Here is a 26,052-nt window from a genome sequence, read left to right as displayed (position 1 = left end):
ATTTAAGTTTACATTAAGAGGACAAACATTAATTACAGTAAATGAATGAAGATTTATTCCTGGATCAACACAGGACAACAGGCCATCAGATTCTTTGTATATCGTTGAAGAAGCTTCAAACATATTCTGATAGATTTTTCTTTCTCACTTTCTGACTCACATGTTGTGAGTTATGTGGAATGTTCACTGTGGGTAATGTGCAGTAAAAGTTGTTTGTGTTTTAAATGGCAAGTGCTTCTCTTAATAAAATTGGATTGTTGGTTGGTGTTTGTTTTTCATTGTTTTTTGTTGGGACATAAAGTAAATTGTATTGTGTCATATCCTGTTGTACTGCAGTATATTGTATCACATTGTATCATATCACATTGTATGATATCATATCGTGTCATTGTCAACAATTGTAACAGAACTTGGGTTTGTAACTTGTACTTTCTGTAATGTAAAACTTGTCATTAAAGTAATTTTGATGCTTGAAACAAAAGTAACATTTCCCAGTGTTGATCTCTGTGAAAGTATTCATCATACGGGGTTAGAAGGCAATTGCAATTAGGGCAAAACTATTTTCTGTCTAACCTGAGGTTAATTGTATGAATTGAAGCATTGGTTACATCCTTCACAAAATTCAGGCACAATTAAAAACACAGAAGCACAGTGGGCAGCCATCAAAACTAATGAGTGCCAAAACCAAATAACCAGCAGTGTTGTTTTCATAGACAGACATCTTTGGGAAATAAAGACAAATCAAAAAACTACCTCTGGATTGCCAATGTTTTTTAATTTTTTTTTTTTAAATTTGTATTTACAGATGATCTGATGTGGTTCTCTCCTGACCTCTGTGAGTTCATTGACACAAAGGTCCCTTAACAGGAGATTACATGGGTACATCAATGAACTTCAAAATTCAAAAAGTTGTAATATTTTTAGTAAATGCAGCTGGTGTCAAAATGTTCTGCTGGCTTTAAAGAAAATATTCCCTTATAATCGGGGAAGGGAATAAGAAAAACACACGCACTTTGTTCTTGTCCACACTGAACGGCTGAACCCTGCAAACTGAGTGATTGGACAGTTTCACCATACAAAGCTTTGTTCCTCCCGTTGGCAATCAGTTCAAAGTAGTGAAAAAGATGGCGTCTCAAGACCCCTTGCTGCAGTTTGTGAAAATAATGTTAAAGACTTTATGATGTGATAACTTCAAGCTACACTGAAAGCCTTAAAACCCCCCTCATCCCTGGGGTCTCCATGTTCCTAATAGTTTAACACTAATGAGATCTGCTGCTCCCATCTCTCCAGCCTCCCACATCACAGTTTATTTCATAGTGTAAATACCTTTGAAGGTGGTGTGAAGCGCACAGCCAGGCAAAGAGACAGGAAGCATGCTAGCTAGCCACAGTCTCTCCAGCTGCCAAAGCCCGTCCTTGCGCATTTCACATGTGCTGTGACTCAGGGGTTCATTGGTGGAGCTCGCTAAAGTGTGCTGCAGTTCAGCTAGTTTCTCTGCATGAAGCCTGTGGAAATATTGGTCAGGCAAGACTTGTCAGGACTGCAAAGTATTCCAGAAATGTCAGAGCAGTGCCACAGTTGATGGCTTAAGCTTCTCAGAGAGAGGGTGAAAGAAAAGCATGTGGTTTGCTCTCAAGTGGTTGCCCTGAAGGATGAGATGAAAGTGTCTGGTGTTCGTCAAAAAGAAAAAAAGGCCAAAAAATGTATCAGGTGGCCAGGCACAATCACAAACATGCAGACATATGCATAATACGCACACTTATAATACAAATATCCTCAGTGGAAAACTTGGACATGAACACCATCTGCTCATGTGCTCAGTCACCAGAGACGTGGATGTCTCCGCCAAGAAACAGTGGGCAGAGTTCAAGTTTACATCCCTTGTATTTCTGGCGACCACAGCATGTCTTAGACAGCGTGATAAAAGTGTTGCAAACAAAACACCTTCTCATCAAAGGGGCTAATAAAGTCTTCAATATACTTAAGTGAAGCCTTAGATAAATAGAATCCCAATTTCCCTGTGCATTGGTGTTCAGTTGTCCAAAGTGTATTGATGTACTTATTGACATTCAATAAAGGGAAACCCTCTCAGCAAAGCACACGAGCTGGTGTAAATCCTGTACACGTCTCAAGTGTGCAGCAGGAGCAACTTTGCTTTAACACAATTACTCGACAGCAATAATGTCTCAGTGTGTTCGAACCAATTTTGATTTACAAGTGGACAACATGTTGCCTTTTCATCAGCTTATTATTATTAAGTGGTCCGTATATGTGTGTTTCCCCTGGACGATCCCCCCTCGCTCTTCGCTCTTAGCGAGGTATTGATCCTCCCAGTGTACCGGCCCCTCCTGATTTCATTAGGCTAGCTGCTGTTAATTACTCCACACTCTAACCTTTTGCTGTTTCATTTGGACCGACAAATTGGGTGAATTAAAAAAGGGGGAGGTAGGAAGAGGAAAAGAGAGAAAGGGCTGAATTAAGCTCCCTGGCAGCTGTAGTCGTGGACCCCTCCCCTTCCCTCTCTCTTTGTGGCACTGGTGTCAGAATCCCAAGCGGCGTAATAATTAAAAAAGTTCATCAATGTTCTCTTTGCTCATCAAATTATGCAGAAGGAGGCTACTCCGGTTATTGATGCAGAGGATTAATTTACGAAAACCATAGCAAGTACATCTTCCAAGCTTGTCTGGGGAGTTATGCCTTTTTGCTTCTTTATGTATTTGTAAAAGGTTTCTAAGCTTCGCGCAGGCACATCATTAAAACACATTAGATTCATTTATGCAAATTTATTTACAAGGATAATGTGAGAGACAGAACTAACTTCTAAATTTGGTTTCACACTGGATCAAAATGCAGCACCTCTCTTTCCTGACACACCAATTTGTCTTCTTAGGCAAGGTATTAAAAGAGTCTGATATGACACATAGCTACAAAGTTATAATTAGACCTCATTTAATTCCTTATGTCGTGAGATTACATGTGCAGTGCATGGCATCTAAAGCACACTTAAATCTCAGGGGAATGTAATTGATTAACCATATGAGACTGGGAACCAGATGATGAGGATGATGCTCTAAATCCATGCTTAATCAATATAGCCACTTCCTACACATCGAGGGATTATTGAGAGAAATTACTACCAGCTGTAACTGCTGACTTACAACACATCAGATTCTTTTTTTCTGGACGTGTGCAGCAACGTGTTCATGTGTACAAGTGAGTCGAAAACATTTCGCTGCTCTTAAGTAATCACCTGCTTTAAAGTGGGACAATGTTTCAACACGGATACATTAGCAGCCAAGCAAATGACATTTATAGGATCTTCTGGATCCTTAATATGAGAGACGCCCTTTCCTCAAGGTTGAGCACATTCTAGTCGAAGAGATTCGACATGATGCAGAAGGAAGGAGCCATTCAGAGTACTCCCTTTGGCTGAGATAATAACTTCATCATAATTAGCTTGTGGTGCTCGGGAGTGTTGAATTGTCGGTTGCACTGGGATCTGGGCTGATTTATTGCTTGATTTAATTACGTATCAAAATTCAATTAGACATGCTTTCAACCAAATTCAAAGTGAGTTTTTGTCAAGCTGTCCCTTGAAATCAGACGCGTTTTGAAGGACATCCTTCACGACACAGTGACATCTAACTTGAAAATTATCACTTAACTAAAAGCGTTCGTGCGCTCAAAGATGAAGATGGGAATAAAAACAACAAAAAAGCTGCTCTGCCAGATTTAGAAAAGACATGCCTTTTTTACTCCTCTTCTTATTTCACATCTCACCCGACATCAAACGGCATCAAATAGTGTGAAACAGACCTTGATTCTGCAGTGATGTGAGGAGGGTTGCAGGTACTTTACCAAGTGAAGATACATGACAAAATGCTCTTTGAGGTTGACTTCAGCTGAGGAAGTGTCTGACTTTCTTTACCCACATCACTCACTGCCTGCTCACCCCCTTTTGCTCTAGACTACACCAGGGGAAAAAAAGGGGAGCTGTTTTGAATAAGTGTCACACCAGCCTCCAAGAGCTACATTGATCTTTACTACTATGCAAATTCAGGATGTCATGGTGTCTATGCTAAGAAGCCAAGGAAGGGAAGGAATATTTTAGCCGCAGGTCTCCGCCTGAACTGTATTCCTTCACCCGCATTGTAAATACACTCATTGACAATTTCATTAGGCACACTTTGGTATAACTGTGCAGTGTGGACCTGGACCCTCAGAACCAGCAGATCTTTCCTTGACACATTGCTTCAACAAGGTGCCAAAAATGTTCCATAGGGGATTTGATCTATACTGACTTGACAGGTTAGTTTTTGCAGTTTTCCAGCGGCTGTGAACGTACACTTCACCACATCCCAAAAGTGTTGTATTAGACTGTGATCTGGGGACTGTGCACATCATCGGAGTAAAGTAAAGTAATTTCCTGGAACCATCTTGAGACAGCGACACATTATCTGGTTGGTAAATCTTTTTGGTTTGCCCCTGGTCAGTAACAATATTTGTTGTATTTATAGAGGCAAAAACATCATACATACACCAAATACTGGCAGACACGAGGCGTTTTCCTGCTTTCACTCAGGCTCCTTTCTGATTCCTTTCCGGTATTCATTGCATTGCAGAAAGAAACACCTTGCCCTGCCTTACAACAGCATGCAGAAAGGTATGCAACTAATGTTTTAGCATGTCAGCTTTTTACTTTTTCCAGTCTTTACCTCGCATGAAGTGCAACATCCTGCATTAACAGCTACAATACATATATCAAACCAGCTACTTTACTGTAAAAGGGAATAAAAAATGGCATACTACTGCCCTGTTTCCCTGCTTTGATGCCCTCTGATTCAACAAAAAAAGCACAATTTCACTCTCTTTGTTTTGTAAATTGTGTGGGAATTCCATGTTGAATAAAGCTGTCACAAGCGTTGATTCTAATCATATTGATGGAAAACAATATCCAGACCTTAACGGGAAAATAAAAGTTAAAATTAGCAATGTTTCCTGTTCCGCTGCAGAGGGACAGAGCAGAGAAATGCATTGATACTGCACACAAAAAAGACTCTTGCTAAAAGTGCAACTTGATGTTCACTTTGTATACCATGCTGTGGTTCATCTGTTTGCTAGTGGCACTGCTTGCGTGCGTCTAGACAAAGTGAAAACTTGCTGCACTGTTTACTTGTTGCTGCTGGCTCAGATATAAACAGTAAGGAAGGACAGGAAGAATAAGTGCCTTAGAAACAGTACATTTACAAGGCCCTAGTGCACTTAAATATTATCCACGATGTAACTACTTGCTGACAAAACACTTAAATACACCCACAACCTTTTGCTACACGGTTGGACGCCGGTGGCAGAGGGGAGGATTTTGTAGGTTTTAATGTCCATGCTACTAGGAGACCTTAGATTATTCGAGAAGGGAAATATATTTTTCTATTTCTCTATGTGCTGATCTTTTCCATTAGGCAAAAAAAATAATTACTAGATTGCAGTTTTTTGAATAAAAAAATAACTCTTGATATCTTTGGTCTAAAAGTGCCAGTCAAAATACCCTATTACGACAACAGAAGATACATTCTTGCATATTGGATTCAAATTTTAGCATCTGCTGTGTAAGGGGGGCTGCACTGGACCATTTTCAAATCGGGCCTTGCCTTGCCCCGTCGTTGGGCGGGGCAAATCAGGCCCAAAATCTGGCCTAAAATGATCTAGTCTGTAGCCGGTTTAAGATAAGCAGAGCAACTTGACTCTTTCGAGAGTTTTTCGAGATTTGTTTTTCGAGATCACAAGCCTGAAAATGTTGTGTTCATTTTAGAGTCAAATGTTTTTCCACTATCTGTCACAGAATGAATATTTTCACACCAACTCAACACTAAAGCAATAACTTTCACTAATTAGGCCGCCTTGCATCAGATCATTTAAAAAAAAAAAAAGAAGGAAAAAAAGGGTGCTGCTGTTGATAGAAGGCGACATACTGTAGCTGTCTGTGACACATGCGAGAAGCCTTTAGGATTTAGCTGGACAGTAGTTAAATCTCACAACCCGCTGCATGTTCTGTCTGCCTGCACAATGACTCACAAAGGCCTGACTCACTGTCTGGAGGAGTGAGCTCCATTTATGGTGAGGTGCGTGTAATAAAGCAGCCATTAAGTGTACTGTTAGAGAGGAAACACAGAGGAAAAGGGAACGGAAAGCCCCTCGATGTGTCAAAACTCCACTCTATCAAGATTTTTTACTAATGTGAATTGTTCATCCGTTTGATCTCCCTCTCACTGTAACGTCTGACAGCTCCCTTTTATTTAGACTGGCAGAAGCATTGTCCATAGATAGTGATGTGCGACGACAAACTGTATGGCAGCCCCGTGTTTGAAGCAAAGATCATTGTCATTCACTGAAAAAACACTGAGCCCGACGAGGAAACTGACTCGTGATTTTACAGCACATTTACGGTAAATGATCTCCTGAAACGGGGAGTTTCCTCTGACTTGAATTCAAAAAGCTAAACGGTTAGCAGACAGTGATGTCATTCCGCTTGTTCCGTCTGGGTTTCAAAGTGTACTCAGAGTCAGTCTTCACATATCAACACGAGTAGTCGCATTTCACAAAGACGCTTGTGAATCTTTAACAGACCAAAGGACTTGTGCGCTCGTTAGAAATTTCAATTAGAGCCTTAGAACAGAAGTGATAATACTTTATTAATGTCTCAAAGAATTAATAGCCCTCTCTCTGCAGGAGTGTTGGCAGGTCTCACTTCAAAAAGACAGTATTTGTTGCTTTTCCATTTATAAGAAATCTGATCTCAACACAGGGATCATTTGTTATCTTAAGAGATCAAGTTTATCAGAGAGAATACTGTTTTTGTCTCTCTGGAATGCTTGAATAAAATCATTTGCTGTTAGTTGAAAAAGAAACATTTCTATCATTATCTACTGAGAGGATCATAACCTTAACTTCTTAAGATGCTGCTGTTTCATAGAATAAAGAAAACCATATTTTCTATGCCCGGTGTGATGAATAAATCATCATATAGCTTTTACTATGTGATTCCACTTACAAACAGCAATCATAAAAGCTATCATTACACTGAATAAAGGAGAGGGAATCTTTCTTAGATGCTAAGAAGTTTTGATTAGTTTTGATTATGATTATACTTACTCTCTCGTATACCCCCCCCCCCCCCCCCCCCATACCTTTCACACCTCAGAGGTATATTTTGATTCCCCAATGATGCCTTTAATTGAATAAGAAATTAGGACTGTCTGTGATGTTGAACATACAAGTCCAAGACACCAAGTCCATTTAGTACGTCTACAACTGAAATGCTGACACAGCTAAAGAACAGACTTGATTGCTTCAATAGGATGACAGTATACAGAAAAACTGCACCTGCATTCAATGTTCCCAGAAGACAAGAACTACGTTGACTACAGCTACAAACTGTGAAATATTAAGAGTCAATATATTCCACAGTCTGTAATATGTAGGGCAGTGCCCTTGCCACTGTCTTGCTGCAGGTGAATACAGTTATTATGATTAATTTATATGGAAATCTATTTGCAACACAACTAAAGAACAACATCTGTGGTTGCAGCAAATGTCTTGTCTGCATAAACTCTGTTTGTCTACATATTATTGGCAGATGTACGCTTTAAACACACAGTCAAAAGGAAGCAAAATGAAATACTAGTTCGGGACATTATTTCCCCTTCTATATTCCCTATTGGTAAATTCTATGTAAAGCATATTTTTCTCCATCTGACATCTTCTTTCCAATATGTTCTGTAGCTGTCAATGCTGCAGAAGAAACATAGACAATCCTTTGTGCAACACCAGTGGCACAGCCTTGATAAAACATTGATAAAGCACAGAGACAAGGCTCACAGTCATATCCCCATTTGCTGCGCGCATATCTTCCTCAAATATGTTGATGTCAGATTTTCTGGCAGCGCAGTCACTTAAAAGTGTGCCACTGATGCAACTCAACAGCCATCGAGTACGGAGCGGTCTCTGTTGCCCTGCTTCTTACGATTGCGGGCCATCACCAAAACAAACTTCTCCTCACTGCCAGGGTAATTTCTCCCCATCTCCTACGATATTAGTATCTTTGTAGAAGGCAAATGTGTGCTCCAGGAGGTCCGTCCCAATTGTTTTTTTCCCCAAAGGCTCTTGCTGTTTCTGTGGCCACAGCCAAGTGCATTAACATATGTTCTCACGGTGCGCAGTGCTACTCTGCATTGGTAAATGCCTTATTACAGCAATCCAGCTCTTTGCTCTTCCATTGAATATCCATAAGTAGTAAAACACAGCCATATCTGCCCACTCAGAACAGTAGGGATGTGTCTCACATGACAGGGGGCTCCTTAACATTTAGTCTGAGGCCCTCTTTGTCAAATTGATATTCCGCCCACTCACAGTAATGGCAGGCGGTAATAATAATAACAAATAAAGGCAATATTGCTACTGCATGGTACACACTGAGTGTAATAAGGTCATCTGCTGGTTATGTTTTTTTCCTCCATCCCGTATTTATGCCTTTTTAGCATGCAGAGTCAAATTCTCTCAGTATGACTTACATCTCCAAAGACTACGCCAGTGTGAAATATTCAAAGGCAGGGAGGGTGAGAAAAATATCCTGAGCAATGCAGCATGTTCTTGCCTAGAGAGCTTACACGCTTGTAATCATTACCGAATTGCAATTTCCGCTTTTTATTCCATTAGTTTTTATTTGGCTTTTCCTTTCTGTCTGAGGTGACACAAGACATTTGAGAAATCAGGAAATCGGTTTCATGAATTCAAGACATTGGAACTGAGTCCAAAACTCAGAAAAGAGATTCTCCATTATCTAAACAGTCTGTCACCGTGGTTCGACTACAGTGTGATGAAAAAAGCAGGCTTAACAGGGTGAAGAATAATGAGGCACATTGAGACACCTCTTACAGTATGCGGGGAGGTTCTTGACAAGACATCATATGTTTGCAGTTAATGTAATTGATCTGTGGGCATGTAGCGGTTCTGTTCTGAAACCTAAATAACTGAGGAGGTGATGACATCCAGAGAAACAATTAACATATAAGCATGAATTAGAAATGCAGCTTGATTAGCACCTTCAGTCAAAGTGTTGCTTGTTTGTTAATATAAATTGTGAAAAAGAAGAACAGACGCCACACCCACCTGGCTATCTTTGTGAATGTGGATGATAGTGCTGTTTGGTGCTAAAATACGCCGTTGGGTAAATACGCTCATCATGCAGCCAATACCGTTAGAACACTGAGGTCATTGGCTCCTTGGGAGTTTTGTCAAGATTTATTTTTCATATCTAATTTGGGCGATCTTTGTTCCCTCTGTCAGAGGCACAGTTGTGCTGTGTTGATCTGAAGACAGATTCTAAGAGAAAAAGTATCAAACACAACAGAGAACTTGTCTTATTCTAGCTCAAAGAACCAAGGGCTGGCATCCATGTCATCCCACAGCACTGCACTGATTTATAATGGTGAGAAGAGAAAAAATAGGAGGCCAGGATACATCAAGAAAACATGAAGATATTGAATAATACTTTGCTCATGAATAAAATCATTGAAAGAGCTCTTTTATAGACCATAACCATGAATCTGGAGCGTTTTATGATGAATGTCTTATCTATAAATTACAGCTTTTGGATTTCGAAGGTTTTTTTCTATAAATGTATTTATGCTTTCAGTTATTATTTAATATTTTCTTCCTGTTTTGACAGGGTGGATCACCTGAGGACACAAGTTTTGTTTGTTTGCTTTAACTTTGAGATCTATTTCTTAGACAATCTAGTTTGGCCTGCACCACTGTGCAAACTAATGAAGCCTCAAAGGCTTTGTTTAAGTCATTAAACATGGAAATCTAACTGCAGCGTTTTCTTCTAATGGCAAACAATTACATGACGACAACCTGGCCGAGAAAGTGAATGTCAGTGAGAACAAATGTAGATGCATTGTTTATGTTTCAGCCAGGGGAATTACATTTCCGTCCAAGTATTAGAGCTGCTTGACTGGTCATTCACACCAAGTAGATATACAAATCAATGCATAAATAATACTATATAACTTAACAGCATTTTAAACCTCTGCATTCTGAAATAAACCCTGACACATCTATGAGGAAGTTAAAGTTTCTCTTTCAGTTGGGAGAAAACTTTTTGTATCACTGTTTTTTTAACCATTACTGGCCTGTGTACATATGTTAATGTACATGCTTATACATTTAAACGCCATTCAAGTCTAAATTAAACAACTTTCCAAAACTGATCAATAGGGATTTTTGTTTTTGCAAATGTAAGTCTTGTTTATAACATTAAAGGACAAGCACATGTTTCTGATACTCACAATATTTAGGTGTCAACCTGCAACTGTCCTTAACGTTTCTGCAATGCAGATGTTTGTGTACAGCAGCTTGAATTTACATACAACACAATTCAAAGAATTCTTCCCTTCTTCTGGACACAAAGTAGGCCAGCAGTTTCAGGTGTTATCAGCACATTAAATGGACATTATCAGTTGTTATCAGAAGCCCAGATAAAAGACACTTCCTAGTCGGCAGTGTAAACTCTTATCATCTATTAGGTACAAGGACATTACTACATTAACATATATAAATAATAACCCGTTGATCGTGATGAAATTGAGGTAAAAAAAAACAATGCTTTCATTCTTTTCAATCGCATTAATTGGATGCTTTTTTTGTCCCTTTGGGTTCACTGTAGGTGAACCACTGCAGCGTCTCCATGTGGTCACCATGTAAAAGAACGACCCTACTGCGACTTTTAATCACTCATTTCAGTAAAAAAGAAACTCCCAGACAGCTCAGATGACAAGTCAAAAGTAAAATTCACCTTGTGACATCAGACCTTTCACTTTTTTGGTTGTTCCCTTTAGCTGTTTTAATTATTATTATTTTTTATCCGTAACAAGTTCCTTTTTCCTTTTTAAAAGCATAACAAAAACTGTTTTGAAATGCAAAAGGATGGCATTTCAAACATGCTTTAAAAATGTGATGAATTTCTATCTAAAAGCCCTAATAATCATAGCGGTATTCATTAGGTCAATAGCTAACACAACCCATAGGTAACAGAACATGACTTTACTTTTACAATGGCTCTAATTCAAGTGAGGACCCCCTGCTATCTGACTTGGTAGGTCAAAAAGATTATTCAATAAAGTTTCTATGGTCCATATTGCATATTGGTTTGTTTGTGCAGGAACCGAACACCTGCTGAATTTTTAAAGCATGTTTTATTTGTAGGTGTTCTTAAGTGATTTGAGTGTTTTCTGTTACACCTACTACTTCAAACCCTAGTGTATTTTCACAGGAAGGAAACTGAGAACATGTTTTGATACTGTATAATAAAACCTTGATTTAATATTTCAGAGGAAGCATTTCTCTATAGACCAAAAGCCCCTATCATATAATGCTCCCTGGAATGCACAGAGCCGCCGAGTAGCACATCTTGATGAGTAGCACTATGTGATAGAACACCGGCACAGTAAGGAAATGTGGAAAAACATTTGTATCTCCTCTAAGAAGACCTTTATTAACCTTGTGAATTAAGCTTCAACTTCAGTCAAGACAAAGTTAGATCTGCTGTGTCCTTTATTTCTATTCTAGTTTTGTCCTAAAGTTCCGTCAAGAAGAAGGCCACGTAAATATGCAAATGACCTTAAGATGTCAAACACAAAATGATGCACCTGGTCGCAGGTGATAGTTGACACACACTGGTTCATGTTCAGGACAAATCAGCGATCAGGATCCCACAGCTAAACTCAATGTTTGAGACAGCGCAAGAACACCAAGGTATAAAAGTTCATGTAGAACAGGCTTGGCCACAATGACCCATAATATTGAATTATATGCTTCAGGGCCTTTTAATTTTAATGTGATTTATTTTGTATTTTGACTTTGATGAGGTGGCTTAGAGTTTTTGTGGTAAAAAGTTCAACAGTGTAAAAAGAGTTTACATCTAATGTTCCCCCCGGTTCTCAACGCTTCATCAGAGGTGGCAAATTGCTTCTCTCCCAAGCCTGGTTAATGAATGAACCAATCACACATTAATGGCACAATCTATGGAGGAGTACTACATGTTTGGAAACTTTTCCAATTCCAGCTGCAGTTTGTTGATACAGAATTGCCTGTTGACATTTTGAAAAAGGAGTGAAGAGGACTTATGACTTATGATCTATGTGGTTAACAGTAGATTTCAACACATGAAGCATCTTTTCTGTTGTCAACAAGATCTGTTTCAGTATTTCTCCTATGTGCTTTCATTGTATCACTTAAGATTTGATTTAAACTATGACACAAACGGCATAATTGTATTTATCTATCTGCGGAGCATCTGACTTACAGTAAGTGTTTCGTTTAAAATCTAGACACATATCAGCTTAACAAGTGGTTGGGCTGAAAGGAAAAACAAGTTTTCTCTTCAGTTGTGTTACCTCTGTTACTGTGCTATCATTGCTTGCACAATTTGCATTGAATTAACTCCCTTTGCTTTTTATGGAGGTCTATTTATTTAGATGAATTCACACACTGTGTATCTCTTGTTTGCCCACTCTCAATCTGACTTTGTGACTGCAGTCTTTTATTTTGATGTATCCTCATCTTGTCTTATCATTTAAGATATTAAAAAATGATCTTAATGTTTAGTTGAATATTGAAAAGAGAAATCATGCTGCAAGCAATCAATCACATGATTAAAAATCAGAATTTCTGCTGGGTTTTATTGGGTCCTCTGCTTGATGGACTCATGTAATACGGTATATTTTATCACGGTAACCCTGGCACACTTCCTGCAGCTTTTGTGCTATCTATATGGGCACCTCCAATAGGATCTGTGAAAGTCATATTTTGACTGCCTTAGAAATAGGCTAAATCATTATGGCAGAGCCTGGGACTTGGTATTATCCAGCGGTCAGGCTAAGATGCTTATACATTAGCAATCTAGGGAACCGGGCAGCTGGACTGGAGTCCTGGAGCACACAATGACTTGCCATTAATAGGTTGTGGAGCGTCGGGAGAGCCCACCCTGAGCAGAGATTTCCATGTGGATATGGCCTATGGCACAGGGGTACCTGCCCCCAGCCATCTGCACTGATTTGACAAATTATTCTATATCAAAGGCCTCTGCACTGATTTGGGTGGTAATTGATTGGAAGTGAGGCTCTCAAATCCCTGATTGGTTTAGCTGGATGTGTGGGGAAGATATGCAGTGGCAAATGAGAGGGAAGGATAGAGAGAGAGAGAGAGAGAGAGAGAGAGAGAGAGAGAGAGAGTAGTGATAGTGAAGGGGATACGGGAAATCTACTGCAGAACTCATTTGCACTGTGAGATATTTGAGAATGAAATTTTGTGAGACAATGTCTACACACAATATTCATGGTATATTTCTTAACAGAACCACCCATGTCCTATCTTTGTTTCTGTTACTTTTTTCTGATGCAATTGTCGAGATATCCAATTTGTTAGTGTGTCCGTGAAGATTGGATTTCACCATTCAGAAAGAGGAATTTGGTTAGAAATGGAATATTATTGATTTGTTCCACATGGAGGTGTGGTCTGATGCAGATATATGAGCATGGCAGGCTGGCAGGGAGGCATGGATTATACATCCCTTCATCAATTTCTCTTGAATTTTTGATGCTCTTAACCCTTGTTGTGGAAATCAAGTGACAAGAGAGATAACGTCAAACACGGAGGCCGGCCATTGTCAGTGATTCCCCTGGGGATTGCCTCAACCTCATAAACCATTACAGGATCAGGGCTGCATGAGGGGACAAACAGGCATGAATGAATGATGTGCTGAACACTTATCATATTTACAGAATCTATTTTGTTACCATCTTCATGTTTGGCCTTAAACATATTCTTCAATTGCATAAAATCTCTGTAAAATGTCATGTATAACAGATATTCATGTTTGGCAGAAATCTGGAGGTTTGAACATGACATTGATGAGCACATTTGAAGCGCTAAAGCATGCTCTGATACAGAAGCAGTACAGAGTAGAATGGTCAATGTAAATATGCATCTTTTTATATTTTTGTAGAAAATATTCCATGTTTAATACTGAAGCTTGCATGGTGTTAGCATATAGCATGTTAGCATGTTGTCTTCGACATTCCATCCTGTCACGTACAGTATGGCTCATTGTGTGTTCTGCAGATAAGGCAGAAGAGTGTAAAGCCCTACAATTGCACCTGTGGCAGTGGATGCTATGTACATACAGGCCCTTTATTACACGGCAGGCTGGCTGCACCGCATACCTTTTGCCATTTGACACAGACATGTGGTGCCTGCTAGTGACAGATGCTGCACAGTACTGGTCCCAGAGGTCACAAATGACCTTTCGAGTTGCCTCTTTTTTCTTTCAGTCACAAAGAATTATTTGTTTGACGATGGCCACCGATGTGACCCCAGGCACCCTGATGGTTGCCGCTTGTCTTCTGAGATCACATTTACCTGAAATGAATTGTAAATGTGTTTGTACAAGACAGGTTGAGTGAGTGGATTTGTGTGTTTGTGCGCTTGGATGTTCATGCTCAGTAAGATGCCTCACTAACAACCCCATTCTCTTCTTGATGCATTTAACGTAGCTCAATTGCTGCATGACTAGCCTCTTGTTTGGATGCCAGAGGGATTGTCTTTTATCATACCGAATGAATCATCATTAAGATGTGCTTGTTCAGTGGCCTTTCCTTGACTTAAAAACGCTGCTGCTAACACGGTCTCTTTAGCAATTTCTCTCTTAACAATCAGTGTGTTTACATTTACATTCTGTTTGAGCCTCGGAGGATGAACTGTGCTTCAGAAAACAACATGTCTACCATTTTCATCCCAGACCTTTTACATTGTTAGGTATTATGTCACGGGAGACGTTCTCATTCTGTGTGGAAAATAGAAACTGTGAAATGGCATCCTGGAGTTGCACGGCGTTAGTTTACCTAAGCAATTTCAGAGCTGGCAGGAACAGGGTGCAGTGCAGGCCCCATACTGTCAGAGGTGCTTGATCCCCACCCCCATCCTTGCCCTCTCCATCTGTCACCTTACTAGATTGCACTGTTCACATAGACACATAACATGTAGTTATGCATGCACACGCACACACACACACACATTCTTACACACATACAGGCACAAACACAATCATATCAGCCAGAAATCTGCCCTACAACAGCAGAGAAAAATAACTGTTTGTATTTTATAACGCTGTCAAACCAAAAAAAACACACATTTTATGGTGGGGTTTTAAAGGTTCCTGTTTACCATCTGTGCTACAAATGTCGTTCTACAGATGTACAGAAGCACATGTGTATGCTCATATCCCTGTTCTTGTTTCATTCCCATCCTGTTGTGGTATAATGAAAAACTGCTATTCATGCTGTAGATTCAGAAGTGAAAAACTGACACAATTTTCTAACGCCTGAAGCCTAGTGTCAGAAATATGATCTTACCCTCACCTCTTACCCTGACTGCCGTGCTGTAATGATGCTCTGAGGTGAGCCCACTCATCAATTATTCACAGAATGCAAGATTTTCACTCTTTATCTTCTCGCCAGCGAGAGGAAAACCATTTAATAAAAATGGAGGTGAAACTAAAAGAAGAGAAAGGAGGGGGAAAGGCAGAGAGCAGCTTGGTGGATGAATAAGAGAGTTTGCGGTGGACAGACAATGCTTTCGATGTGAGTTATAATTGTAGTTTAACAATGTGCAGACCTCTGGGATTTTCAGTATGCAATGTATGGCCTTTAGACTAGGATCTCTATGGAAACCAAAGGCCCTGAACGACCTGCAGTGCCCACCCACTCGGACAGCCGTTAATCATCTTCGCTCAGATCCTGGCACTGCAGAATTTTGCCAATGTGTCAAGAAGCAATTATATATACTTAGTGCTCGGGCACCCGATCTCCTCCCTCCCTTCTCCTTCCTCGCTCTCACACTCTTAATATAATCACAGAGCAGTCAGTTTAAAAGCCCTCTGTTCATTTCACTATCTGTCTGGGGGATGCACACAATGCAGATGAAGAGAAGTGTAAAAAGACAGAGGATATTCTATTCTGAGAGCCATTATAATCTGAATATTCTTCTCATATAAATCATATCCAGCCATTTACTCATTTTACCAGCCTACTCAGCTGACTGACATACCAAATTAGCCCAGCTGGCCCATTGCATTCGCTGCACATATTGGGTTGGTACAGATCATGGAGACTAATGTGAGCTGACTAGAGGGAGATTATGTTCCACTGCTAACAGCTAAAACGTGAATAACACTATCCACAAACCCACGGTGTTCCCCCATTACATCAGCCTTGATCGGCTGTGAAAAAATGGTTAGAAAGCAAGAGTGAGGGAGAAAGTGATGGAAAAACAGAGAAGAGAGCGAGGAATAACAGGGCATTGACTTATACCGGGTAGAACTGTAGAAAGTGCACTGTCAGTACAGACCACTACTTAGTATAGCTACATACTTCAAGAGGTTGGATAATGTTAGCATTTTTGTTAACGAAACACCAGTAGGCTATATAAACAAACACATTTCATACAAGAATTAGTTAGTCTGTAATTTCTTCCCAACAGCATCTTAAATACCAGGTGTTTTGGTCGTATGTGAAGGACAAGTAGTCTTGTTTCACATTGAAGACTTAATCAAATGCACTGGTGCTGGGTTATGTCATGGCCACAAAGACGGATCCTTAGCAGGACTACTGTCCAAATGCGTGTGTTTAACGGTGTGTTTGTATGGCCCACAGCATTAACCAACACCGTGGCGTCTGGACCATGTAACTTACCATTAATGATCTATGTGCTCCCATAGCGTTTACCAGCACCTCCTCGCCTGGTGATGGTTAACGCTGTGGCCACATAAACAGCATGGATGTCGAGGAAAGTCTTGACATTTTGTGTCCATGCCTGATGTGCATAATCTGAAGTCTTATGTGAGTCACTGCCAATAATTGGCAGTAAACTGGTCTCTCACATAACTCTGAACATTGTTAGAAATGGTTGATGATATATGAATAAGTCACAATTCTATTGGTATGAAGTTAATGAAGAAAACGTTTTTTTCTCTTCATCCATGGTAAACGCCCCTTGTAAATGAAAAATAAACTGTGAGATTCAAGACCAATTCACATTCGCCAGTCTGTCTGCTGATGTCAGACTTGACCTACCACCATGGGCAACTTTTAATGCCACCAAAGTCATTTGGACTGTAAGCTGTGTATTAGTGATGAAGAGCGGAGAGAGTCTTTGAACAGTTGATGACAGGTTGTCAGACAGCTTTTCTACATTGGGCTCCTTTTACCAAGGTCCACTCTTGAAATAAGCCACTCTCCCCAGCACCGGCCACTCATCCAGAAAAGGACACAGGCATTTTTGACACGTTTGGTGCTAAGTGAACTGAAATTGTGTGAATTTCACTACATAGCACATTATCACATTTGCAAGAGCTTTGCACCAGGAGTAGGAAGTGACGGGGGACAGTAGAACTTCAGTGTGTTGAGATGACTTTAGACCGTCAGATTGAAGTGATGACTTCGACTGTGCATGTACGAGACTAATTAGCATTGAATAAATTTGCTGTTCTCGCCTCATGTCAAATAAGTCTTGAATCATAATGAAATGGAAACCAAATAGAACGAACAGAAAAAAAACACTCCTTGAAGAAAGCGATATCTATGAAATTGAACATTTTCTGTAAATAAATCTGTATTTAAAATACAATAATGTATCCTTCCTTTTAACGTTGTAAATATCAAACATTAGATGCATGAACTGATGAGAGGGGTCTTGGGCAAAGCTTTTAACAAATTTGAGATGTTAAGAGACACACACAAAAAACATTAAATGCTTAAAAAAATCTCTTTTACATAATAATGTTTGTCCCTGGCCTAAAAGAAAGCTGGAGCTTACCTTATGAGGACAAAGTGGGGGCGGTGAGTTAAAAGACTTCTCTGGTGTCTGGCCCAGGTTCTACAAGAAAAACACATTATCAGGGACATGTTTTCAGTGGAGGGCATCTCCTAGCAAATCTTCAGTGAAAGAAGGTGGAGCTTGTTTTCTGGTTCTTGCCATTATTATGTTTTGTCATATATTTTAGAGGAGCTAAGTGACTCTCAATCAACTAAAAGTTCTCTACTGCTCTGTAATCCAAGATCACAGCTTTTGTTGACAGCCCTATTTTAAATCTTTATCTTGAAAATATATTTTTTTCATGTCATGTGAGTGGGAAGTGATTTTGTTATGTTTTCTCTCTTCCCTCTATCCCTCCACAAAGATTATAAATCCTTCTTTGTCAGAAGATTTCACTGAACATATGTTCAGACTTTGCATACACGCCTGAATGCATTTTTTGAGGTTAAATGATTATCACATTGTTAATACACCAATACATCACTCAGATACAAGAAAACACCATTAAAAAGCAGACGCAAGGTAAGTCAACAAGCCACCAACAGATGGTCCTGCTGCTTGTGATTATACAAAGATCCAAAGTATTAGCATATTCAGAGTGCCATCATACAAAAAAAGAGAGAAAAAAAAGGGAGCCATCTTGAACTGACCTCAGTGAGAAATGAAAAGAGCAATTGGTGAGTGAAACTCAGCAGGGAAGTGGATGCTTTCTGAAAACTTCTTTGGGAATCTACCAAGGGTCTGCCTCCTGGGAAGGCACTGTTGATTTCTAAGCAGGTGCTTTCAGTTATGCCCTCACATCCAATTATGTGCCTGTGGTACGTCTGATGCTCCCTGACACTATTAATGGCTGCCTTATGGTATCACCAGGACAGATGAGACACTCAGCTCTCCCGACTCTTAACATCTATATTTCATTGGAACATAGAAGGGGAACACCTCACTGGCCAAGGCAACTAAGAAGGAAAAAACAGGCAGGCTTTCACTGCATGAACACCACTCCATGAAATATAAATGAATCAATGTGCTTTAGAGAGATAAATGGAATTCGAAGACAAAATTTTCCCTACAGATTGAGCGGGCTTCATAACTATGATATCTTAATTGATGTGACAAATAAACTTGAGTTATTTTCTTAAGGGACAAGAGCAGCTTCTGTGTACGTTTCATGCATGCATGATATCTAACAGTAAGAAAAAGACACTATGACCTTGAATCCAAATTGTGACTCATATGATATAGTGCCAAATTAAGCAGGGATGGATGAGAATATTGCGGAAATCCAATTGATTATGGACTGAACCTCAGCTTGACAGATAACAGTGTAAAAACACTAGAAAAAAATAAAAATAATAATAAACATTTCAAGTTTAAACTTCACCTAATGGACAACAATAATAGTTTGAGTTTCTATTAAAAAAATGTAAAAATATTCCCATTATCAGTGTACAAATCAAAGCCAAGTATGCCGTATTTATTCATAAAATGTTTTCCCTTTTCTCAAGAGATTTATTCATCATCGGAAATTGCAGTGCATGTTGAAATTTGCAAGTAAAAACAGAGTTTGTATTCCATTTTGAACAGCCATTTAATTTGAAAACACAATTTATGTTGAAGTAGCAATATTTACAAAAACAGACGTAATATGTGGCTAAAAACTCTGCCTGGATCCAGTGCCTTAATTGAAAAGCCCTGTTCATGCTTGATACCAACCATAGATAATCTAAATCCCTTTCCCTTTCTTGGACGCACACAACAACACAAACACATAGCAAGATCTCCCCAGGCTATAATCACAGAGGTTTATTATTTTCATTTTTTCATTTTTTTTTTTCTCATTACAATCTCATATTATTCTCTGAGCAGATCAAAACATCACTTTTCATAGATGCCATGTTCCTTTGACACACAGCCCCAGTAAATAACAAACATGTAAAAAGTAATTATTAGGCATTAATGTTTTATCAGTGCGGAAACCATGCTGTTTTGTGAGCTTTAAATCATGCTCCATGGTTTTAAAAGAAAGGAAAATGTACTGCTGTTCATGTAACCAGAAGAAAAAAAAATCATACATAGAAAAATATGTAAGAAGAAAAGAACTGACATTTTTCAAATCACCTTTGGTCTGGAACATTTTGCATCTGAAACACTATTGACAAGTCTCGCAACAGAGGGTCTTGGATTACACCACCTATCGATGTTTTTGTCTATTCAGAGTGCTGGGGGTGGTTATTGTAACCTGATGAGGCCCAGAGAGAATGATGCTTGGATATAACAAATTTTATTTTCTGAGGAAACGGAAAGAAAACTGAAATATGATGTTTCTTTGTCTGACTTATTTGAGACATGCTGATTAAGCGTTTTCTGCTGTACCTAAGCTTTGTTTAAAAACCATAATAGTACACTCATTTTCAAACTTTGAACTTTTTGCTGCATAACGTATAGTATGATGAACTCTTTGCACTTTCAATAACTATCCAGGAGGCAACTTGTACTGTGTTTCTAAAAGCCACTGAGCAAATTCTGACACAATTGGTCTCTTAAAACAATAACAAAAGCCGTTGCTGGGAGCTGGATCATGAAAGCTGTTGTTCTGCACATTATTCATGTGCAGATATCATGTTCACTGACAGATTCCAGGTTTTGTATTCACATCATTTCCTTCTTTAACGCCACAATTAAGGCTACTTGATGTAATATTACCTTAAATATATCATATTTAACTCAACATAGGTAAGACAAATCTAGGTCTTAGACATTTTACCGCAGAAATGTATACACATTTTATCTTTTAAAGAAAACATTAGCCCAAATGCAGCTTGCACTCTGTGTCTATATGTGCCAGATGATATATAGTAGTCTGGTCACATTCAACAAGCCAACTTCCTCAACAAGCCCTGTGAAAGTAAACAAGAGCACTATTCAGTGCTGAGTGGAAAGGGACTTGTGGCACATTTGTGTTTCTAGCCCCATCAGCTCAGCCTGCATTCTCCACACACACAGGGAGGCTTTATACTGTCGTCTTCACCGGCTCTCTCAAAGTGCAATGATACATTAGTAAACTGTGATCACATCAGCTAGTTAATGCTATTCGAGATCTGCTGCAACCCCATCATATACCCCCCCCCCCCCCCCCCCCCCCCCCCCCCCCAAAAAAAAATGTAGTTCTCTCACTAGGATTATAGGAGCCATGTAGTTCAAGGATTACCAAATGCCTTTGATCATGTGACTGCCATGTTTTTGATCTGCAGCACATAGCACAAAAATATATTCTGTTTTTTTTTTTTTTTCTCTGTCTCTATCCCTCTCCATGGATTTCCCTTTTCTTGATGGTTGTCTGCAGTGTGAGAAGACCTCTTGACAGGCAGTGAAAGTGTAACACATGTAAGACACAAGTGCTATGCAGCATAAATCTGCCTTGTCTTAAAGTTCCATTAACACGTTTTGGACACATAAAAAGAAAAGGATGCATCTATATTTTGGCTCCAAATTGTTTTCCTGTGGTGCACATTTCACCGCTACTTCTTTTAATGTTATCACAGGCAATGGCACAGATGTTTTGAGTAAAAAGAAAGCAACCATAGAGTATTTTGCCTTTGAAAATAGGAAGTAAGGTTTCAGATGCCTCTACCCCACCATTGCACCCCCAACTGCACCCCGCTGCTGTTCATTAGCGATTTCTGAGCCTTGGGCTATTTTGCAGTGTTTCAATCCCTGCATTATTATTATTTAGTGGCTGACTTGGACATGCAATCAAAGGGACACGCAATATGTGTAACACTTGTATCCCACAGCAATGCCTTTTCCGTGATGCCCAGACAGAAACCCTAGATCTGTGAGCCAAGGGAACTGTGGCTCAAATTTAGTCAACATACCTCAAAAAATGTTCTTTATCCTCATTGTGCGATCACCCCCTATTAATGTCATTGCCAAGAAAAAAAAAAGGGACTTATCAAAACAATTATTTTGATCTGGCTTCAAGCAACGCAGCATTTCAACGTGAAAGGCACTCGAATCCTGAATCATTATGAGGCGTGGTTTCAGGCAAAAAAAGCCCATCAAAAATGATTGAATATCATTTTAATGGGTAAAACCCTGCAAGGCTTTCATACTGTCTACCTGCCATGTTATTAGATAGACCATGTCAGTCAAGCTGACGAACACAGAAACAACACACAGACAGGCTGACAAGACATAAGCATGCTGCCTTCCATCTTCCACGCAGCTTGGCATGTTTATCTAGTCGTCCATGTGAGCTTAGAACAGGCTCTGTGCATATGCATACAGAATGATGAAGGTTCAGAAACTAGTGCCTGGAGGAGGCTGCACATATAGCAAAAGCTCTTTGAAACTGTGCCAGGGTGGGCCTCATTTGCAAAGCAATTTGACAACAAAAGTAAAATACTCTACAACTTCAAACCAAATTCTAGAGATGCCAACTGGTCGTGCTCTGCGGTTTGCTCAGAGAGCGGATTCAAGAGGGTTACATCCGGTGGCTTGTGTGTGCTTCTGACATGGCTTATTTGCAGACCTAGCATAGCACCAGTGCAATGTCATGATTGCTTTGGCAAGGAAAGAGGTGCCTTATTTACATGAGAGGGAGTCCTGGAGGCACACAGGAGCTTGCCTTTGACCAAGGTGCCAACAAGCCTGCAGAAAAACAATATAATTACAACCTACAAAGCGGCTGTGTTGAGAACAAACTTCTTAATGCACCAGGACCACATTGACAGTCACTCTTCAAAATGGGCATGACTAAAATGATTAGTAATGCTGTAGTATTCTGTGTCATGGTCGCATTTTACTAGATTTCACCAACTCAAATCACATTTGAACTGCAGATGCCTTGTAGGAGTGCTTCTTTTAATAGATGTAGTGTTATCTGTCATTTTAAAAGGACTCTTATTCCATGGATTGTTTCTTTGCTATGGATTAACAAAACAAATTATTTCCCATGCTGTGGGTTTATGATAATCTAAAATATGTCAGGGAAGCTTAATACTGTTTATGTTGCCTAAACAACTGTTTTGGCTTAACTCTAGGAAATGTTGTTTTCAGAAACCTTATGGTAGAAAATTAAAACACAGAGACAGAATGTGCTATAGCACATACAGTTCGTGGTATATGTATTAGTTCAGCAAAGGCTTTAGTATGAATGCTTGACCCATTATTCCATTAAAAACACTGGGTCACACAGTTCTGTTTTTCGAAGTTTCAGGCTTTTCAATTTCAGCTCAATGTCGTCAGGTACAGAGCATGGCCTTTGGGTGAGAAAGGGGCCGACTTGATTGATTTTTTTTATATTTGACCTCCAACAAAAACCACATGTCCACACCTTGTATGCAACCTTTCTGAAGTTCAGACTTTTTCTGTAGATACTGTAGAGAAAATCGTGTCATAAACACAGTATATCAAGAGTTTTTCATTTAAAGACACTTTTTTTTGACTAACTGTAAAATATAGCGTTATTTCCTGGCTCTAATAATTAAGCAAGATGGGGAGAACCATTCAAAAGGGTGGTGACAAGGTAAATAAATGTATGTATTAAAACATCCCTCAGAATCATGGAGTGTCATGTTTGATGTTAGTGTGCTACTCGAGTTGTGTTCATTTCTTGATTTATTAGGACAGATGGTCTATTTGGATGAAATGGGATGTATGTTTGGAAATATGTGTCTGTTACACTACTATCAGAGTCTGAAACATGAGCTAACGGAAAAACACTGCAAAGTCAGTGTTGCTCTGATAGTTTGGAGAGGAGGGGCAGTTTGATACAAATTGAGGCCATGAGACAAGAGACTGCGCACTGAAAAGCTCTCTAATCCAGTAATATTTTGGGTGACTTTCTAAGATAAATACTTTGGCATTGTCTTGATGAGAGCGCCTCGCCTCATTTAAGAGTCTTTGGGATCCGGATCAATCCACATGGCAGGAGTCACACTTGTATACTTGACCATATAATGCGGCATGCTTGTCACAACCCGGAATGCATTTCTCTCTTCAAAGTATATTTCTTGGCCTGCTCTCGTCACTCACTCCCTCTAACCAATTTGTCATTCTAAGCCTAGCCTCAGTGCTGCCAGCGCCTAGATGATAGCAGTGGGCCTCTCTGATCCAGGCAGTGGCGAGGGAGCAGGCCAAGTGTTACGCGAGCCACTCTGGGACACGGAGCGGGCGCTTCTGCCGGCTGATGCACGCCTCCACGGCCGAGAGGAACTGGCTTTGCAGATGCTTTCAATTCGACACAGAAAGGGGCTCATCTACTTTATGGGGACGTTTGCTTTGTGTCTGTGCACTGCATTTGTGCTCGTTTGTGTTCATTTAGTGCGTGTGACTGTGCATGTGTGTGTGCGATTAAGTGAGGTCCGTGTGTGCGCATATACACACATTTATAAGCGAGTGTGTCTGAATATATCTGTGTGCATGCATGAGAGGGGAGTGAATCAGTTTTTTTATACAAAGAATACAATTATACTGAAATGGGGCTTTTTCCTTTTTTTTTTGTTTTTTGCTTGGCAATTACAGTATTCGCTAAGTTCTGATGACCTACTAGTACTCTGCTGATCTCCTTTAGAAGTCACCCTTTTTTCCTCTTTTGGCAGACACTCCTCTCAAGAAGCAAAAAGCAGCAGAACACAGTCACCAGCAGTTCATTATTCCTGTTTTAAACAACTATTAATGCCCTCGATTGCTCCGTTGCCGCTCTGCTGTTAAGCTTATCAGCGTCAGTTGACCAATTTACTACTGCAGTTCTCTCTCCAGTCGGGAGAACAGAGCATTGAGTTTATTCAAAATGGCATTAGCCGCACATTGTTATTGACTGCTTCCAACGGGTCAGGCATAACTATATTTTGATAAAAGGAAATCACAAACATCTTATCAAGTTATAATACACAGTGCGGGTGCTGTACACACTGCGAATCCACACTATGACTATTTTATTGAATTTTTTAGAGAAGGTGACAAACAATAAATATCTTCAGTAGCTTTTGATTAGGCAATACATAACAGTACCTTCGAGGAAGTAAGAACTCAACACTTTTTGGACGTTGTATGCTAAACAGCTTCTGTTTGTTAAATTGCACAGAAGCTGCTGAGTTTTGATCAGCAACCTACCCTGCACTCTGCTGAGGTGCTCAACATTGACCTGTTAGACCCTTATGTTTTCATGTTGCAGCCATTTTTCAACTGTGCCGAGGATCAAACTCTGCGTGGATAATGCATTGCATCTGGAGTAGATGTATTTATCTTTAGAACATAGACTGTCACCCACTATTCACACCCAACAATCAGCTCCCTGAAAGTAGACCCCTTATTCGGGTGCATTCGTGAAGAATTGTGACATAAAGTAGCTTGTTAAATTCCAAGCGTGAGCTTTCGCGTTAGACATTGATGCCCATCTCACATAGAAAAAGCAGCCTTTTATCAGTCTGAGCCTGATTCACTATTTGATTGGGAATGAATCTGGAAGGTTCCAATCAGTTCCCTTGTATGAGCACAGTTAACATGTGTGCGACTGCTCCTTGAGCACTGATGGCAAAGACATGGGCGATTAAGGCCAGAGCCCAATCAAACCAGATGTACGCCATTCCCCCCTTGGCGCTGGTTGTGCCAGGTCTGTGTTCCACACGACCAGCAGGCAGATAGGCCTCAACCAAACCCCCAGTCCAGGGAGCTAGGGCCACACATGAACCAGAACATGTAGGCAGATTGGGGTTTTAGCTCTACAAACATTTTTCAGAGACAGAGCTGCTATGCAAGCAGAAATAATCCCATTGGTTGCATTAAACCTCAGTGGAGAGTTTCTCTAGCCAAGCTGCAGTAGGCATCTGAAGCCTTAATGTAAGAGGCAGACTGTAGGTAAGGAATATTATGAATCCCAGTGCTCTTCCTCTGTGAAACAATGCTATTAATTAATTCCAATGGATGCCATAGCTATGTATCTTCTCCTCGTTTATATTTTATATTATGGATCAGAGCATTTTAAGTCAGCCAGCTTGTGCTCTGTAAAATAATCCATTACATAAACCTTTTTTAAAAGCCTGTACCTTGAAAAAAAAAAATCAAGGTTCACATTAAATGACATCTCAAATCACTTTACATTAGAATTAAAATTAAATGAAC

General features: G+C 39.8%; 1 protein-coding gene across 2 annotated transcripts in view; it reads right to left on the bottom strand.

Annotated features, from left to right (window-relative positions):
* Nucleotides 1-26,052, bottom strand: part of pcdh11 (protocadherin 11) — a 126,793-nt gene that overhangs the window by 56,591 nt on the left and 44,150 nt on the right. For both annotated transcript variants that reach the window (XM_061047981.1, XM_061047980.1), the window contains exon 4: nt 17,929-17,988. In XM_061047981.1, coding sequence (XP_060903964.1) covers nt 17,929-17,988 — 60 coding nt within the window. The remainder of the gene's footprint in view (nt 1-17,928; nt 17,989-26,052) is intronic.

Source organism: Labrus mixtus, chromosome 10, assembly GCF_963584025.1.
Source record: "Labrus mixtus chromosome 10, fLabMix1.1, whole genome shotgun sequence".
In the NCBI taxonomy this organism is placed as follows: Eukaryota; Metazoa; Chordata; class Actinopteri; order Labriformes; family Labridae; genus Labrus; species Labrus mixtus.
Note: the sequence above shows the minus strand (reverse complement) of the source record. Positions and strands in the feature narration are given on the sequence as shown.